We start from the raw sequence: 18,049 nt of genomic DNA on the forward strand, positions 1-18,049 counted from the left end.
TGCATACAGGCCCAAACCTGTTGCCGTTGTTAAGTAATGTACTCATGCGTTTCAGGAGGTACAAAATAGCGTTAAGTGCAGACATTGAAAAGGCGTTTCTCCAGATCTTGGTGAAACCTGAAGATCGAGATGCCCATCGTTTCCTCTGGAAAGTTGGTGACAAAATTCGCGTGATGCGCATAGTCCGCGTACCGTTCGGCAATAAGGCCAGTCCATTTTTGCTAAATGCAACGATCCGACATCATTTGTCCAAGTATCCAGAATCAAATACAAAACAAGAACTGTCAGATAACATGTATGTGGATGATTGGTTATCGGGTGGTGACACCACCGAAGAGGTTCTGAGTCTGAAATCAGAAGCCATGAAGATCATGTCTGAAGCTGGCATGAATTTGTGTAAATGGTCGTCTAATAGTTCCGACATTGCTGAAAATTGTGAAAGACAATTTAAGGATAAGACCATCGAGGTCGAGTCAGTTAAGGTCCTTGGAATGCATAATCCAAGGGAAGATTCAATTACCTTTGATAGTGAGGTAGTCGCGTCCGATTTGATAGTGACTAAGAGGTTAGTGCTCAGTTGCATTGCCAGGATCTTTGACCCTCTTGGGTTAATATCTCCGTTTATCATTACTGTGAAAATTTTGTTCCAGGATCTGTGGAAACTGGGAGTTTCGTGGGATGAAGAGGTCTCCGATGCTATGTGTCATGCATTCCGTTCTTGGCTCAAAGGTGTAACGGAGTTGAAGAAGTTGTCCATTCCAATGTGTTATGTTGCAGTATCTTGGGGGGATAAACAAAGAGTTGAATTGCACTGTTTCTGTGACAGTTCCATGCAAGCTTATGGCGCGGTCATATATCTAAGAGTTCTGGAGTCAGATAGTTCAATGTCCGTGTCCTTGGTGCTATCGAAGGCTAGACTTTGCCCGTTGAAACCCGTTACGTTGCCTAGGCTGGAGTTGTTGGGGGCAGTTGTAGGGTCTAAGCTGCTTCGCTCTGTTATCAACTCACTGTATTTACCTGATAATGTCAAGTATTTCTGCTGGACAGACTCCTTGGTTACGTTGCAATGGATAAGAAGTGACCCAACTAGGTGGAAACCATTTGTTTGCAATCGGGTGGCTCAGATTCAGGAAGTCACGGAACCAGTGGCGTGGAACCATTGTCGTGGTAAAGAAAATCCCGCTGATTGTCTTACCAGGGGTTTAACTGCAAAGGAGTTGATGGCCAACCCATTGTGGTATAGAGGTCCTCCTTGGTTGAAGGAATTTACGGCCGATACGAATGTCTCAGAATGTTCACCTAATGAAGAAGCGCTGGTAGAAGAAAAAGGGGCTTCTGAAGTCAATACTTGCCTTGTTGGTGTTGAATCTGTGTTAGACTCAAAACGGTGGGGAGAATACACTAAGGCTGTTAGAGTTATGGCATGGGTCTTGCGCTTTATGAACAATGCTACCAAAAGAAAAGTGAGTTAAGATAAGAATCTCTCTGTTGAAGAGTTAGATGCCGCCAATACTAAGCTCTTGTTGCACATCCAAGCCGTTCATTTCTCAGACGAAATCAATTGCCTATTGAAGAAGGAAAAGTTGAAGAAAGGCTCGGTGCTGTACAAAATTAATTAGATGACTCAGGGCGTGTTAGAATGAAGTGTCGTTTGGAGTTTTCTGAGTTAAGTCATGATGAGAAGTATCCGATTATTCTGCCGAAATGCCATTTGACTTTGTTGCTTGTCCGCCGAGAACAGTTAGTTTGAAACATGCAGGTGTGTCACAAATGATGGAATCTCTTCGTAACAGATATTGGATCATAGGTTTGAGGTCTCAAGCTAAAAGGATTAAACGTTATTGTGTGCGGTGTCAACGCTTTGATTCTGTAGAATGCAGTCAAGCCATGGCTCCACTTCCTGCCGAACGCTTGAAACGATCAGATGTTTTCAGCATTTGTGGTTTGGATTTCGCTGGTCCGCTTTACGCGTCGGATGCAGTTGGAAAGAAGTTCTATATTTTACTCTTCACTTGTTGTGTGGTTAGGGCTGTCCATCTCGAACTATGTGAAAGCTTATCCTTGGGGGATTTCATGTTGGCCTATAAGAGGTTTGTTGCAAGGCGCGGTCAACCAACAAAGATTATGTCAGACAACGCAAAGACATTTCAAGCAGCTCAGAGACTTATTGCTGATAGTTCAACCGGTGAAACCGTGAAGTGGTCATTTAATGCTCCCAGAGCTCCGTGGAGAGGTGGAATTTGGGAAAGGCTCGTTAGATCTGTAAAACAGTCACTGACGAAAACTCTTGGGGATATGGTGTTGAAAAGAAGTGAACTTGAAACGGCACTGGTCGAGGTTGAGTCCGTGATTAATAGTCGTCCGCTTACATGTTTCTGATGACCCGCAGTGTCAAGAGGTGCTTACTCCGTCACATTTTCTGTTGGGTCGGTCTGATGGTCATAAACCCGTTGTCGGTGGTAAGGCACGTTCCAACATTTCATTGCGAGATGGTCATTTACAAATCAGCAGGCAATTAGACACGTTTTGGGAGTTCTGGTATAAGGAATATATCCGTAATCTTCCACTTGTTAAATCTTCACCCAAAAGTTCACCAATAAGAGAAAATTCATTGGTCTTAATCAGAGAAGATAACTGTCCTAGGTTGCATTGGCCTATGGCTCGTGTAATTCGCTTGTTGCCCGGGCGCGATGGTTTGGTAAGAACCATAGAGTTGAAAACTGCTAAGGGAATTCTTGTAAGACCAATCCAAAGAGTACACGTTTATGAATTGGATGATGATAATGAAAGTGATTACGTCTTAGAAGAGAGTAATCAGGCTAAATCAGATGAAGATCAATCTGTCAATGAAGGTTTACCAACATTTAGTAATAGGAGACTAAGTGTCACTAAGAGAGGTCGTATTGTAAAACCACCGAATGTTTAGATCTATAATCCTGTTAGTGGTCGAGGCATTGCTGCATGATTTTTGGCTTCTCCCGTGAGCGTGCAGTAATGCGTCGCCTACTGTATATGAAACAGGAATAAAATGCTTTGTTTGAAACATTGATGATTTAATGCTATCATTTGTGTTGTTTTCATGATATTGACATTATGTATTGTTTGAATTAATGTAACGCAAACCTATAATCAATGTATTTCGTTTTTTTAATTGAACTTGTTTAATCGGAGTTTACTGTACTTGAACTTTTCCACCTTTTTACTTATACTCGTTCAGGTCACATTGAAATTAATGTCCATTGTTTACTTCTTACCCCTCACTTTTGTTTGCCTCTTCAACCTCTTCCATGATTTACCCATTGTATTAAGATAAGAGAAGAGAGGGTATGGGCTAGTTGTTTTTAACAACAAGAGATGAAGTGAGTTGTTTTTGTTTGGAGGCGCCGTTCATACGGCGTGTGAGCGCAGGTCACGGTGTGAGTGAGAGGGGTGTAAATGATACTGTCAAAGTTCAAGGGTTAGGTGTCCGTTGAAAATAATATACCTTTGCTTTGCCTCTCTTTACCTGTTCTTATATTACTACTCGAGACCTGTGGGATGGGTACCGATGTTATCATACCACACGTCCAGATTCCTTTTTTTTTTTACATTGCACTTGAATATTTTTCCTTCTCCATTTTTTTAATTTGCCGTTGGTGGAGATAACCAGTAGGTTAATGCAAACTGGTGTTAAGCAGTTAGGCTTTGTACTTGAAGCGTCTTTATTTTAAAGATTTTCTTTTTTTAAAATCTCTTTCCTATCTTTATTTGTATTAATGTAAACAACCATTGACTTTGAATGAAAACAATAACATGCTAATGATTGTTATCATGGTGTTATGTTAAATCTTGAATGTGAATCTTGATTTTCACACTTTTTTTGTTTTTAAATTCTATTTTTAGATTGTTTTTGATACTTTTCCTTTAAATTTACTTTCATCTGTTTGATTGAAGTTTAATGTAATTAAGTACTTCAAGGTGGGGAGTTAATGTTGAGAAAAAAGTAGTGCCAGAATCGGTGACAGTGCTTGCGGAGAGTGAGGCAGAGAGAGGCGACTGAGTGGTCGAAAGGGACAGAGCTGTCCATCGTTCTTCTTGTTCAAAATAAAGTTTTTCTTATTCTCATTGGATGTCTCTTGTCGAATTTGTGTAGTTATGGAAATTTCTATCTATCTGTAAATATTCAGAACAACTACTACTACTGCTACCACTACTACCACCACTACCACTATCACCTCTACTACTACTACTACTACTACTACTACTACTACTACTACTACTACTACTACTACTACTACTACTACTACTACTACTACTATTACTATACTACTACTACTACTACTACTACTACTACTACTACTATACTACTACTACTTACTAGTACTGCTACTACTACTACTACTACTACTACTACTACTACTATTACTACTACTAGTACTACTACTACTACTACTATTACTACTACTGCTACTACTACTACTAATCTAACTACCACAACCACCACTACTACTACTACCACTACTACTACTATTACTACTTCTACTACTACTACTACTACTACTACTACTACTACTACTACTACTACTACTACTACTACTATTACTACTACTGCTACTACTACTACTAATATAACTACCACAACCACCACTACTACTACTACCACTACTACTACTATTATTACTACTATTACTACTACTACTACTACTACTACTACTACTACTACTACTACTACTACTACTACTACTACTACTACTACTACTACTACTACTACTACTACTAACTACTACTACTACTACTACTACTTATACTACTACTACTACTACTACTAACTAACTACTACTATACTACTACACTACTACTACTACTTACTACTACTACTACTACTACTATACTACTACTACTACTACTACTACTACTACTACTACTACTACCTACTACTACTACTTACTACTACTATACTACTACTATCTATACTACACTTATCTACTACTATACTACTACTACTACTACTACTACTAACTACTACTACTACTACTACTACTACTACATACCACTACCTACTACTACTACATACTACTACTACTACTACTTACTACTAACTACCTACTACTTACTAACTACTACTACTACTACTACTACTACTACTACTACTACTACTACTACACTACTACTACTAACTATTTACTACTACCATACTACTAACCTACTACTACTACTACTACTACTACTACTATACTACTAACTACTACTACTATACTACTACTACTACTACCTACTATACTACTACTACTACTATACTACTACTACACTACTACTACTACTACTACTACTACATACTAACATACTACTACTACTACACTATACTACTACTACTACTACTACTACACTACTACTACTACTACTACTACTACTACTACTACTACTACTACTACTACTACTACTACTACTATTACTAGCACCACCATTATTACCACTAATAATAATACTAATAATAACAACAATAACAATAATAATATCAACAATAACAATAATAATAATTCTTATTATCGTTATCACCAACGTTACCGTCACTACCATCATCACCACCACAACCACCACCATTATCATTATCATAATAAAGAAAGTAACAATAAAAATGAACAATGAGTGTGAAAATCAACATCAAAAGACAATACTAATGATGGCAACAACAACGGTTGTGAGTATGATATTCATTGATTACCAATCATATATCTAATTTCACAAGATACTCGTACACTATAAATAGCGAAAAATAAGACTTGTACATATACATTAATATAATATATTTCTCATATGTGTGTCAGGCTCAAGACATGCTCTTTTATAATGACTAACAAACACACACGTTCACCTATTCACATCCAATCGCCTACACAAATATCCACCCACCTACTCAAATACACACACACACACACGAGCGCGCGCGCGCACACACACACACACACACACACACACTGATCTACGACAACACTTGTACTACGCTGTATAAAATAACATTTCAAGATGGACGGTGTTTCGAAGACTTTTAAATGCTGGACTCAAAGCGAGAAGGAATCTGTGCTACCTCAACAAATTGACTTCAACAGTTATGACGTCACTTCCCTCGTAATGACGTATAGTAACATAGTAACTGGTCTAAACTATCGGAACAATGGCGGACGCCCTTATGAAATATTTCTCTGACGAGCATAAAAGTGTATCCAGAGGAGAACATTATAAATATGATCATGTTTTGACTTTTATACATTCTGATCACATGACACATGTAAAGTTCTTGACAGCATGAAAAATAAAAAGCACTAATTTTCTTTGTTTAGAAACACGTTGTCGCCGTTGCTGGACGACGTGACATCAGACTGTTGAATCCAATTGAGAACAAGACCTTGGTACTCGGGTCGCCAGGTGTAAATCCCGACCACCTCCGAAATCTTTCTCTCTCTCTCTCTCTCTCTCTCTCTCTCTCTCTCTCTCTCTCTCTATATATATATATATATATATATATATATATATATATATATGTATATATGTATAATATATATTATATATATATATCTTTATCTATCTTTTTATCTATCTATCTATCTATCTATCTATCTATCTATCTATCTATCTATCTCTTATCTTTCTATTTATCTATCTCTCTATATCTCTATCTCTCTATCTCTTTATCTATCTCTCTATCTATCTCTCTATCTATCTCTCAATTTATCTATCTATCTATCCCTCTCTCTCAATCTCTATCTATCTATCTATCTATCTATCTATCTATCTATCTATCTATCTATCTATCTATCTATATATATATATATATATATATATATATATATATATATATATATATATATATATAATGATAATAAAATAATGCTGAAAACTTATATGGCGCTATAACTCCGAGACACCAGACTCTAAGCGCTTAAATTACAAATTACTTTGGCTGAACCATAATCATTTACAAAACAACAACACAACACACACACATACACACAACACAACACAACACAACACACAACACAAACCAAACCTATCTTGCTTCTCATACCATCTACTAAAATCGAAACAGATATGTTTTAAGCGAACGTTCAAAAATAGACAAAGATTCTTTTTCACTGTAAGTCGTTCCAAATAGAGGGTCCGAAATGAGAAAAGGATCTCATTCCAGCATTTTTCCGAATTCGAGGGACAACTAGTTTTGTGGAATCACTGGCCGAACGTAAGGGGTGGGGTTTTGAATATCTATCAATTAGTTCCGAAAGGTAAGAAGGGGCAGTACCTTCAAGACGATACACTAAAACACAAGCTTTGAATTTAATCCTTTTCTCAACAAGCAGCCAATGCAGGTCATGAAGTAGAGGTCCGGCAGAGTCGCACGTACGCTTCGTGAATACTAGTCTGGCAGCGCTGTTTTGGTCAATCTGAAGACATCTCAGATTGTATGGTGAAACGCCAAACAGCAGAGCATTACAATAATCCAATTTCGATAGTACGAGGGACACAACCAGGTGCTTGGTCACATCCTCAGATATGAACCGTCTAATGGAAGCAATCTTTTTTGTTGGAAAAAGAGAGATCTAACCAAATTATTAACCTGATGCTCCATCGACAGTCCATAGTCTAAGAATGTGCCAAGGTTTTTCACTTTGTCAACAATTTGAATGGAGGCATCCCCCAACTTCAAATCTGTTTCACTTTTCCACTTCCTGTTCCCCACATGCAGCACCTCCGTCTTATCATCATTCAGTTTCAGTCTGTTCTCATTCATCCATTTCTTAACACTTTGGATACAATTTTTTACTCTTGGCTGATATTTCTTGTAAATTTCTCGTATTGGAAACGCAGTACAATTGCGTATCATCAGCGTATTGATGGTAGGACAGACCGAAACTTCTGATGATTTTAGACAGAGGGCCAACGTACAGAACAAAAAGAATGGGTCCAAGTACTGAACTCTGGGGAACCCCACAATCAAGAAAGATTTACTCAGATTTATATTCATCCATCGTAATAATCTGTTTACGATTAAACAAATATGAGCTAAACCAATCAAGCGCTGCACAAGACACACCATAAGTAATTTCAAGACGTTTGAGAAGAAGATTGTGATCAATAGTATCAAAAGCAGACGATAGGTCAAGCAAATTCAGCAAAGAACATGAACCATTGTCTATAACAGAGAGGAGACCATTAACAACTCTAACAAGTGCGGTTTCCGTCGAATGATGTTGCCTAAAAGCAATTATTTTTAAGATGAGACAGGAATTGTTTCAAAACAAGCTATTCTAAAATCTTAGAGAGAAAAGGAAGATTAGAGACAGGGCGATATTTTTTTAAAGTTCTCCTTATCGAGATCAGGTTTTTCCAAAAGTGGTATGACATGAGCAACTTTGTAAATGTCTGGTACAACACCTGACTGCAACGAATTATTAACAATACATGTAAATGATGTTAAAATTACATCAATGCATTTGGACAATCTGAAGACGTCTCAGATTGTATTGCGAAACGCCAAACAACAGAGCATTACAATAATCCAATTTCGATAGTACGAGGGACACAACCAGGTGCTTGGTCACATCCACATATATGAACCGTCTAATGGAAGCATTCACACACACACACACACACACACACACACACACACACACACACATATATATATATATATATATATATATATATATATATATATATAATTTTTATTTTGATATTTACCACAATGTTTGAGACAGTCTACAATAATGTTTCAGGCCCAATTAGCCATCGTCAGGACTGTGTGTTACATGAGTTGACTGTTGTTGTTTGTTGAAGTGGTTCCGGTTTATAGTTGATTAACAAGAACTTCCGGCGATGTGGACACGTATTGTACATATCATTTTTCGTGTTGAGTGTGGTTTCATGAGGGTGTTTGATTATAGTATATTTCTCTTCCAGGCATAAGCTACATTGTTTTGATGTTGGTGTGTATCCTGTTGCTTTAGATCAAATTTTCCATGAAATGTTGTGGTCTAGTTTGTTGTCTTTTAATTTCCAAATATGTTCGCTGCGTTTTGTGGATGTTTTTTTGTTAGTGTTTCTAAATATTGAGGCGTGGAGGTTATATCTTGTTTTGAAATTATTTTCTGTTATAGTCCTACATATTTTTCTTGCTTGTTTGTTTTAGTTTCGGTGACTGTGGCTTGGTAAATTAAACTTGATTCTAAACATTGTTTGTTTAGCGGGCGATGTTCCTTATTTCTGCAGTTGCATTTTCTGGTGGGTGGGTTTTGTTCTTGTCGGTGGTTTATTAATATTTTTTTGCTGTGGCTTAATTTACCAAGAACGAAAATCACGTCATTCACGTCTTTGTTATTGTTTTTTGTTTTGCCATTCACGTTTATGAGTAAATCTCACTAAGCTGTATTAACCAGACTATAAAATTTTATGGTTACACGTAGTTTTGTGTGTTTGTCCGTTATACTTCCGGATGGCAATGTTGGAGCTTCTTAGACAAGCGCACACTATCTATAGTCCGATTAATATTGAGAATTCCTCATAAACATGAGTGGCAAAAAACAATAACAAAGACCTGAGTGACTTCAACTTTGTTCTATCGATAAACGCTTAAGGTTACACATAGTTCTGTGTGTTGGTAAGTCATATCAAGCTGGTGGATGTTGTATGTTACTTGTTACCTCAGCCAAATGCATCTATATCGTTGTACGGTATTTTTTGTGTTGGTAGTATTCATCTGCCGGGCAGAATGTGTGAGTATTTTACTTACACGCACACTATCAGTTTGTTGGTTAGAATATCATCACATAATTAAATGACAAAATCAACATTAAACAAAATAATTAAAGTCGGCTGTAAATTAACAAAACATCATCATCGCCATCATTCATCATCATCTCATCATCATCTTCATCACATCATCATCATCATCATCATCATCATCATCATCATCATCACCTCATCATCATCATCATCATCATCATCATCATCATCTCATCATCATCATCATCAGCATCATCATCCACCACCACCACCATCATCATCATCATCATCATCATCATCATCATCATCATCATCATCATCATCATCAATCATCATCATCATCATCATCACCTTCATCATCATCATCATTATCATCATCATCATCATCATCATCATCATCATCATCATCATCATCACTTCAACACACCACCACCAACACATCATCATCATCATCATCATCATCATCATCATCATGGGAGCAAGTAGCAAACGTTCACGTCGTGCTCCTGTAATCCTTCTCTGAAGGAGACTGATTGCTACACTACGCGACCAGAGAGAATAAATTGGGCGGTAAAAGGATAGCCCCTCGGCCCAGACAATGGAAAACTTCGATGTTGTAAGTTTCAACACAGAAGGAATCTCCCATACCAAATGCAAGATACTGACAGAGCTAAAAGCAGATATAATTTGCTTACAGGAAACCCACAAAGACTCAAAACCACCTTGCATACCTGGCATGCAACTAGTAATACACCACGAACACCCAAAATATGGAAGTGCCATGTACACTCGAGAAAAATCTACCATACTGAAAAGCGATGATCACTCAGAAAATGACATTGAGATTCTCAGAGTAGAAACAACACTGATTACCATCATATCTGTGTACAAACCTCCATTAACCCCATTCAAGTGGCCCCAAATGAATCTATCCGATAGAAAACCAACCTGATCATTGGAGATTTTAACAGCCATAACACTATATGGGGATATGAGCAAAATAACATTGACGGAGATGCTGTTGAGGAGTGGGCGGCCGGCAATGACCTCACAATCCTCCATAACCCCAAAGACAAGAAAACCTTTATGAGTGCCCGGTGGAAGAAAGGTTACAATCCGGACCTGGCATTCATATCCTCTCAACACTTCTCAAACTTTGAAAGGACTGTAGGTGAGCCTATACCGAAATCTCAACACAGGCCTATTACCATCAGCATCAAACCAGCTGTTAAAGCCCTCGAATCAAATGCGATACCACGATTCAATTTTAGAAAAGCAAATTGGGAAAACTTTACTAAAGATTTAGACAATGAGATCACCAATATAAAAAGTGACCCACAGAGATACGACGACTTTAGAACACTCATATGGAAAGTTGCAAAGAAAAACATCCCCAGAGGATGCCGAAAAAGTTATATTCCATGTCTCCAAGATGAAAGCAAGAAACTATATGAAAGATACATTGAATCATACAAGGTGGATCCTTTCAGCGAAGAAACCCTAGAACTGGGTGAAGAACTCACATCAATGATAGCCGATGAAAGATCAGAAAGATGGAAGGAATTAATAACCTCCACCAATATGACCCTAAACAGCAAAAAGGCCTGGACTACAATTTCAAAACTGAATAATGACAAAAATACCCAGACAAGAGTGGCTGCAGTAACACCTGACCAAGTAGCACATCAGCTTCTACTTAATGGGAAACCAGCCAAGAAAGCACGAGGCCAACTAAAAGCCCTGAAACGTGAAATGGACAAAGCCCTCAAGGATAGTGAAGATCATCTTGACTCTTTTACCCTGGAGGAGCTACTAGAGGCCTTGTCCCATCTGAAGGCAGGAAAAGCATCTGGACTGGATGGAATCACAACTGAGATGATTCAACACTTTGGCCCGAGAACCCTATCCTGGCTATTGGACCTCTTCAATGTATGCGCAAGGACAAACAGGCTGCCAAGTGCATGGAGGAAAGCAAGAGTAGTCGCCCTACTGAAACAGGGGAAAGATCCAAAATCCAAGAAAAGCTATCGCCCGATCTCCCTCCTGTGCATCGCATACAAGCTATTTGAGCGAATGGTTATGTCCCGCATGTCACCCAGTCTAGACGAACAACTGTCTCCAGACCAGGCTGGATTCCGACCAGGACGGTCAACATGTGGTCAACTTCTTAACCTTACACAATTCATAGAAGATGGGTTTGAGACAAAACAGGTTACTGGCACAGTCTTCGTCGACCTCACTGCAGCCTATGACACAGTGAATCACAAGATCCTACTCCTCAAAGTGGCTAAAATGATAAAGAATAAGAAAATTGTAAATATTATCCAGTCACTTCTCGAAAACAGGCGCTTCTTTGTTGAAATGGATGGCCGGAAGAGCAGGTGGCGCACCCAGAAGAATGGTCTTCCCCAAGGATCAGTGCTGGCTCCAACACTTTTCAACATATATACAAATGATCAGCCTGAGTTCCCAAATATCCGCCGATTCATATATGCTGATGACCTATGCCTCGCAACACAGGATGTGTCCTTCCAACCAATCGAGAGCAGACTGACAAATGCCCTAGACACCCTTACAAAGTACTACACTAAAAACTCGCTGAACGCCAACCCAGGGAAAACACAAGTGTGTGCATTTCACCTCAATAACCACCAAGCCCACAAAAAACTTAACATCAAGTGGAATGGCCAGACATTAGAGTACAACTACCACCCAGTGTACCTCGGAGTGACGCTTGATCGAACTCTGTCCTTCAGAGAACACGTGAGAAAGACCAAGGCAAAAGTGTCCACGCGTAATGCCCTCCTTGGAAAGCTGGCAAACATGAACTGGGGAACTGACCCTAAAACTCTAAGGACCACAGCATTGGCCCTCAGCTACTCAACTGCGGAGTACTGCTCAGCTGTATGGGCCCGATCATGCCATGCCTCCAAGCTAGACCCCGAGCTCAACAACGCCTGCCGGATCATAACGGGCCAGCTGAGAGCAACACCATTACCACTGGTCTACCGTGCAGCAGGAATAGCCCCACCACACATCCGGAGGGAAACCCATGCCCAAATACAAAAATACAAACAGGAAATGGACCAGAGACACCCCCTTCATGACCACAATTGCCCCAAAAGCAGGCTCAAATCAAGAAAAAGCTTCCTCACAGTAGAGAGCCTTCACCCAGACCACTCAGCATTCTTCCGCCTGGACAAATGGGTAGAATGGGACAAGACAGCAAACGATGCCCTCCAGCCCCCAACAGAAAAGCTCCCAGCAGGCACAGACCTCAAGAGAAAAGAATGGGTGGCGTTGAACAGAGCTAGAGCAAAGGTGGGAAACACCGCCACCAACCTCTTTAAATGGAAAATCTCACCGGGCACTGAATGCCCATGCGGTCACCCCAGACAGACCATGGACCACATCCTGTCCGAATGCTCGCTGGGACCTCACTGCACCAATGCTGACCTGAGGGAATGCAACCAGACTGCCCGGGACTGGCTGACTCACTGGCGCGACAAGATATGATGATGATGATCATCATCATCATCATCATCATCATCATCATCATCATCATCATCATCATCATCAACATCATCATCATCATCATCATCATCATCATCATCATCATCATCATCATCATCACCACCACCATCATCATCACCACCACCACCACCATCATCATCATCATCATCATCATCATCATCATCATCATCATCATCATCATCATCATCATCATCATCATCATCATCATCATCATCACTTCATCATCATCATCTCATCATCATCATCATCATCATCATCATCATCATCATCATCATCATCATCATCATCATCATCATCACACATCATCATCATCATCATCATCATCATCATCATCATCATCATCATCATCATCATCATCATCATCATCATCATCATCATCATCATCATCATCATCATCATCATCATCATCATCATCATCATCATCATCACATCATCATCATCATCATCATCATCATCATCATCATCACCACCACCACATCATCATCATCATCATCACATCATCATCATCATCATCATCATCATCATCATCATCATCATCACCACACATCATCATCATCATCATCATCATCTTCACTCATCTCATCATCATCATCATCATCATCATCATCCATCATCATCATCATCATCATCATCATCATCATCATCTCATATCACTCATCATTATCATCATCATCATTATCGTCATCATCCGTTTTCTGATTTATCAAGCCGTAAAATCGGTAGCGATAGTAACCACGAAGGTAAACACATTACAGAAAACTGGAAACAAAAACAAATAGTTCCAGCAGAATTGCAGGAGGATTTCCTCCAAAATAAATGGTAAAATAATGTCGAGAATAACAGACGGTGTGTAAAGGATTCCCATGTTAGAGGCGAAATGTGCCTTTCCAAACTGTTTAGCAGTCGCGGAGCCGAGGGTGGAGTAGAAAGCTTCAGTCATGCCTGCATAAAGAACTGTAAGTAAGAAACCCCAGGTGTTGAGCCGTGGAAGGAAGGGATAGAGAGATCCGACAAATGTTAGAATGATGTTGTAGATCATGAATATATTCTTGATGTTGAAATGATCTAGCAAGACGCCTGCAGTTATTGGTGAGATGAGCATTGCGATGGAATTGCATGTGCCTAATCTGGTCAAGAAGAAGTCGTCTTGTATCCAAAGTTGTCCGAAGTCTTTGTAGTAATTGTTGATTGTGATGAAGTTGGTTTGGACGGTGATGACAGTAAGGGACATCGTATAGAATCTAGTTGTGGTTATCATTTGACGTGGGCTTAAGTCGTGTGAATGGTTTGTCGGTAGTTTGTTGTGTGTGTCAGGTGTAGCTGTTGATGGCAATGAAGCCGATGGGGATTCTGATGAATACGGTGATGATGATGATGATTATAATGATAATGTTGATGATGATGATGTAGATGAGTAAGGGATTGTTCGGGCCGACAAATGAGGTGATGGCTTTAGAGACGAATGAGATATTGAATTCGATGACGTCAACAAATATTGAGTATTTGATGGGGAATTCTGATCAGACGACGAGCCAATTTCACTCTTTTTCCATGGCAAATCGACAACTCTGGTGTTTTTGTTACAAGATTTAACATCCTGCACACAACTTCCATAATCCTCAGCTTTGGAGATCTTCTCTTCCTCCTTCTCCTCCTCCTTTTTCGCCACCTCTGTCGGTTTGTTCCTAACTAAAAAGAATCCGAATATCTGAAGCATTGTAGATATTGTTCCCAGAATAGGAAAAACCCACGGTACTTTGTCCAAAAGATCCTTCTGTGAGAAATAGAGTTCCGATCCCACTTTTGTATCCGGGATTTTATTTTCAGGGTTTACGTACAACGTAACAAAGATATTTGTGAGTATCCCTCCAATGAATCTCCCAGATCTGGCAATACCAATAGAAGTTCCAACATCGTCTCCAGCCCAATCTGCAACAAGTTGAAAACTTGCAAATATCATCATCCCTTGACTGCAACCACTCAAAACTCCAAATGTGAAAACCATCAAAATATTCGATTGTTGAATAGATAAGTAGGTCAAGAAATAACTCGCACTCGAGAGAGCAATTCCAGATAAAATAATTGGTCTCGGTCCAGTGCGCCGTATTAAAAATCCGACAAACAAACCAACTATATGCGTACTTCCGAACTTCAAGCTCATGAGCCAGGGCCCTTCGGCCTCGGGGGCCATTCCAGTATAGTATGTCAAGTATGATTTGCAGTAAACGTAAACATTGCCCTAGAAAAACACGTGTCCGAGAGGGAAAAGGTGCAAGAAACATCCTATCATGGTGCACCATTTGTTGAAAGTATGTAGAGTTTTCTTTGACGTCATGGCTGGATTAAGTCAAAGCAAGTCTAAGGTCAAAATGGGATTGGTACGAAATAGAATAGAATTTGATTTCAACTGTGACCCATTACCTCAAATCGGTATTACGTTAAATGAAACCTGATGTTTTATATTATGTATAATTTGAGACTTGGGTTTGGGTTGTGGGAGTTCTTCTCTGGAGACACTTATTTTGTTTCTTTAAGTGAAAAAAAATCAAACTTCATATTTCTTATTACTTCAACATTTACTTCACTTTTCATTATCTTATATAAAGTCAGATATCAACAATGCAAACGATATAACAATGCATTCTATTCTACATGTATATATTTACACGTCTGATAAACAACACACGACCATGGGCTTGATTTGACATTGTTGTAATGGAGTTTCTTTTCTATTGATTGTTACAAGAGTATTCCAGCTAGAACAATTGGACCAAAACAGCTTAGGTTATCAGGCCTGTAAATAAATACACTTTGGTTTGAGGATATTTCAATTACAACGAAGATCACAACAATTTGAAATTTTAGACATATAAATAACTCCACGTTGGTTTGATGATTTTCCCGTAACAACAAATACTGTGACAATTGAAGTTATCAAACGCATTCATGCCTACACGTTAGTTTGAACCGATTTATCGGTCGATTACTGAAATTTGAATTTTTAATTGTATTTTGCCCCGTTGCGTTGCATTTGTCAGTTTCATTAGCTGGGTTAGATCTACCAGCATTACAAAGGAAGACAAAAGAAGTACGAGGTTATTGCATTTAATTTATAAAGTAATAAAATGTTTTGTCTGGGCGCAATTCTATTTAAGGAGGAGGGGACAATGAGTAATTTAAATAGATATTAATAACTGCCCCCCCCCCCCGGAAATAAGCAAAAAAAAATCCCAACTTACGCAAATTATGCGTGGGGAAAAAGGCAAATTATGCTAGGGAAATTACAAATTATGCAAAACAAGAAAAAAGTAATAAATCGCTGTCTAACTTTTCTATTGCTTTATTTACATTTAACCAATTCAAAATTAAAGAACTACAACGCAAATTCAAAACTTAATTTTTTGTTGTAGCACAGAAAAGCTAGATGTCGCATAGACGTTTTGCTAAGACTCCTGCGCCTGTCTGACAATATCAGATTGTAAACAGAAAAGCTGCGCTCAGCATCAGCGCTGTTGATCGTGGTGTATTTGTACCACTTGGCACAAGCAGCCATGGAAAAAGAGTGAATTTGGCTCGTCGTCAGATCAAAATTCATCATCAACTACTCAATATTTGTTGATGTCATCGATTTCAATATCTCATTCGCCTCTGAAGTCATCACCTCATTTGTCGGCCCGAACAATTCCTTACTCATCATCATCATCATCATCATCATCATCATCATCATCATCATCATCATCATCATCATCATCATCATCATCATCATCATCATCATCAACAACAACATCATTATCATCAATATCATCATCACCATTATTATCAGAATTGACATCTTCTTCATTTTCATCAACAGCTACACATGACACACACAACCAACTACCAACAAACCATTCACACGACTTAAGCCCACGTCAAATGATAACCACAACTAGATTCTATACGTTGTCCCTTACTGTTATCACCGTCCAAACCAACTTCATCATAATCAACAATTACTACAAAGACTTCGGACAACTTTGGATACAAGACGACTTCCTCTTGACCAGATTAGGCACATGCAATTCCATCGCAATGCTCATCTCATCAATAACTGCAGGCGTCTTGCTAGATCATTTCAACATCAAGAATATATTCATGATCTACAACACCATCCTAACATTTGTCGGATCTCTCTATCCCTTCCTTCCACGTCTCAACACCTGGGGTCTCTCCATACTTACAGTTCTTTATACAGGCATGATTGAAGATTTTTACTCCACCTTCTGCCCCGCGACTGCTAAACTGTTTGGAAATGCACATTTCGCCTCTAACTTGGGAATCCTTTACACACCGTCTGTCATTCTCAACATTATTTTACAACTTGTTTTGGAGGAAATCCTCATGCAATTCGGCTGGAATTATTTGTTTTTGTTTCCAGTTTTCTGTAATGTGTTTACCTTCGTGATTACTATCGCTACCGATTTTACGGCTTGATAAATCAGAAAACGGATGATGATGATGACGATGATATAATGATGACTGTGATGATGATGATGATGACGATGATGATGATGATGATGATGATGATGTTGTTGATGATGATGATGATGATGATGATGATGATGATGATGATGATGATGATAATGGTGTTGATGTTAATTTATAGCTGACTTTAACAAAAGCAGTCGATATAACTGATATAAACAAAGTGGAGAATACTTTGTAGAAAGAAAAATGATTTATTTTCCATTACATTTATTTCATCAAACGTGTCTATTCTAGC

General features: G+C 38.8%; 4 protein-coding genes across 4 annotated transcripts; 3 read left to right on the top strand and 1 right to left on the bottom strand.

The window, feature by feature from the left end:
* Window positions 1-44: 44 nt before the first annotated feature.
* Window positions 45-1,472, top strand: LOC144980660 (uncharacterized). The gene has a single exon (XM_078928339.1). It carries the CDS (start codon window positions 45-47, stop codon window positions 1,470-1,472), a length of 1,428 nt encoding a protein of 475 aa, XP_078784465.1.
* Window positions 1,473-1,704: 232 nt separating this feature from the next.
* LOC144980661 (uncharacterized) lies at window positions 1,705-2,926 on the top strand. Its single transcript, XM_078928340.1, has 2 exons — window positions 1,705-2,346; window positions 2,390-2,926. The coding sequence occupies exons 1-2, from the start codon at window positions 1,705-1,707 to the stop codon at window positions 2,924-2,926; spliced, it is 1,179 nt and encodes a 392-aa protein (XP_078784466.1).
* Window positions 2,927-13,990: 11,064 nt separating this feature from the next.
* On the bottom strand, window positions 13,991-15,478 carry LOC144980662 (uncharacterized). The gene is made up of 2 exons (XM_078928341.1): window positions 14,724-15,478; window positions 13,991-14,528 (listed from the first exon to the last, which is right to left on the bottom strand). Exons 1-2 carry the CDS (start codon window positions 15,476-15,478, stop codon window positions 13,991-13,993), a joined length of 1,293 nt encoding a protein of 430 aa, XP_078784467.1.
* A 1,724-nt stretch (window positions 15,479-17,202) lies between these two features.
* On the top strand, window positions 17,203-17,760 carry LOC144980663 (uncharacterized). The gene has a single exon (XM_078928342.1). The coding sequence runs from the start codon at window positions 17,203-17,205 to the stop codon at window positions 17,758-17,760; it is 558 nt and encodes a 185-aa protein (XP_078784468.1).
* Window positions 17,761-18,049: the final 289 nt, after the last annotated feature.

The sequence above is a fragment of the Berghia stephanieae genome, chromosome 10 (assembly GCF_034508935.2).
Source record: "Berghia stephanieae isolate SIO BIC M18660-M18661 chromosome 10, UCSD_Bste_1.3, whole genome shotgun sequence".
Classification (NCBI taxonomy): Eukaryota; Metazoa; Mollusca; class Gastropoda; order Nudibranchia; family Aeolidiidae; genus Berghia; species Berghia stephanieae.

Bases quoted from the DNA above. Each gene is read 5' to 3' on its own strand.
- LOC144980660 (XM_078928339.1), top strand. From the start codon at position 45: ATGCGTTTCAGGAGGTACAAAATAGCGTTAAGTGCAGACATTGAAAAG.
- LOC144980661 (XM_078928340.1), top strand. From the start codon at position 1,705: ATGCCATTTGACTTTGTTGCTTGTCCGCCGAGAACAGTTAGTTTGAAA. The intron at 2,347-2,389 runs GTGATTAATAGT...GATGACCCGCAG, and splicing joins CACTGGTCGAGGTTGAGTCC to TGTCAAGAGGTGCTTACTCC.
- LOC144980662 (XM_078928341.1), bottom strand. From the start codon at position 15,478: ATGGCCCCCGAGGCCGAAGGGCCCTGGCTCATGAGCTTGAAGTTCGGA. The intron at 14,529-14,723 runs GTCGGCCCGAAC...AACCACAACTAG, and splicing joins CTAAAGCCATCACCTCATTT to ATTCTATACGATGTCCCTTA.
- LOC144980663 (XM_078928342.1), top strand. From the start codon at position 17,203: ATGATAACCACAACTAGATTCTATACGTTGTCCCTTACTGTTATCACC.